This window comes from Brassica oleracea, chromosome C2 (genome assembly GCF_000695525.1).
Source record: "Brassica oleracea var. oleracea cultivar TO1000 chromosome C2, BOL, whole genome shotgun sequence".
Taxonomy (NCBI): Eukaryota; Viridiplantae; Streptophyta; class Magnoliopsida; order Brassicales; family Brassicaceae; genus Brassica; species Brassica oleracea.
The window spans coordinates 27,102,839-27,104,480 of NC_027749.1; the positions used below are offsets into that span (position 1 = coordinate 27,102,839).

The window sequence follows — 1,642 nt, forward strand, 5'->3', positions numbered from 1 at the left end:
ATATATTATTTCTAAGAATTTCTCTTTTAGGTAACACTATCGCGCTTTATACCCAAAGTTCCCCCCAGTTCCTCTGCAGAAGAAACAAGATCTATATTCAACTATTCACAAAAAAGCTACACTGATCCCATGATTTATGCGCCCAGCATCTATATCCTATGTTAATTACTACCTCTATCTGACCCAACAATTCATATTTTATATTGTCACTGGAACTGTAGTGCCAGTTTCATTTAATTCTTCACCAATGTATAGTCATATCCCCAAAAGTAAAACAAACGGATAATGTATTAAGACAACTACATGTAAAAAGAATTATGTCCAACAGACCAAGAACTGCAGTTCTCTACATTTCACAAACAATCAAAAGAAAATAGTTCATTCATATTCATGCACACAAAATAACCCAACAAAAGAAGACATTAAAGAACGTAACTATTAAGCAATAAGTGATTAACAGATTCTAAATAAACCTAAACCCAACTTCAAATCAACCTCTAAGCCCATTTTCTCAAGATTGTTAAAAGGGATTAATCACGTTTCCATCATTACTAGAAGAAGTTAAGTTCCTAGTGGTATCACTGAACAATTGTTCAACCGATGTGACTTTAACACACTTCCTCACGTTCACCCTCTTCTTTTTCTTCCTCCTCCTATCCTCCTCCGTCGTTGACGACTGAGTCTCAGCTATCTCCTCCGGAAAGACCGGATGAACCACGAAATTGGTCTTGGCTTTGGTCCCTCTAAGCCTCATCGCCGCCGCGTCATACGCACGTGCCGCCTCTTCCGCCGTGTCGAACGTTCCTAACCAGTGTCTGCAACGCCCTATCTTGTCCCTTATCTCCGCCGACCACCTCCCCCACGGACGTTTTCTCACACCTCTGAACCCTCCGTTCTTCTGCGGCGTCTTCCTCCACCGCTTCACGCCGTCTCCGGTCTCAGTCGCCGTGAAGTGCTCGGAGACTTTTATGTTGTTATTCCCGAACAGTACGTTTTCACCAACTATTGCCGCGATGGAATCATCCATAACCCGACGCTGACTTACGGGTACGGGTTTTGGGTCAGGAGAGAATAGAGATGAGATATCAAACGTGTCAGGTCCGTTAAAGGGCTCCGTCACCGTGAGATCAGAAAACGGAGTTTTAGCTCCTGAAAGGGGCATGCAGACTAACGGCGTCTCTTTGTGTAGCCCATACATTTCTAAGCTTTGATGAGTTTCGACGCCGAAGCTTTGCGGATATGGAAGTTGGAGACGGTGACCATCAACGGTGTTTTCCATTTTAAGGCGAAAGATAAAATATAAATATATTGAGTTTTGTATAGAAATTGTGTGTTTGGAAGCATTTTATAGGCACAACAACAACTACTACTACATGATTAGTGGAGTAATTAAGTTCCTCGAATAAAGATTTTACTATTTTCCTATTTTCCTATTTTGTTTCTTCTGATGTTTACATATATACACTAATTAATGGTTGGGAGGTAAGTAAAATCATGAAAAATTTATTGTAAAAGTATATTTGTAAAGTGAGATAATCAAAAGATACTGCTGTCAATTTTGATAGATAAGACCGTAAAATCTTTCACATTTATGCTCCTGTCTTTCACAGTTCAATAGTTCCATAGAAGAAGTTTTGTACCT

General features: G+C 40.0%; 1 protein-coding gene across 1 annotated transcript; it reads right to left on the minus strand.

The window, feature by feature from the left end:
• Positions 1-471: 471 nt before the first annotated feature.
• Positions 472-1,290, minus strand: LOC106326473 (ethylene-responsive transcription factor ERF084). The gene has a single exon (XM_013764445.1). The coding sequence runs from the start codon at positions 1,277-1,279 to the stop codon at positions 521-523; it is 759 nt and encodes a 252-aa protein (XP_013619899.1). The 5' UTR covers positions 1,280-1,290; the 3' UTR covers positions 472-520.
• Between the last annotated feature and the right edge of the window lie 352 nt (positions 1,291-1,642).

What these genes read in the sequence shown, in the direction of transcription:
- LOC106326473 (XM_013764445.1), bottom strand. Translation starts at nt 1,279, where the DNA reads ATGGAAAACACCGTTGATGGTCACCGTCTCCAACTTCCATATCCGCAA.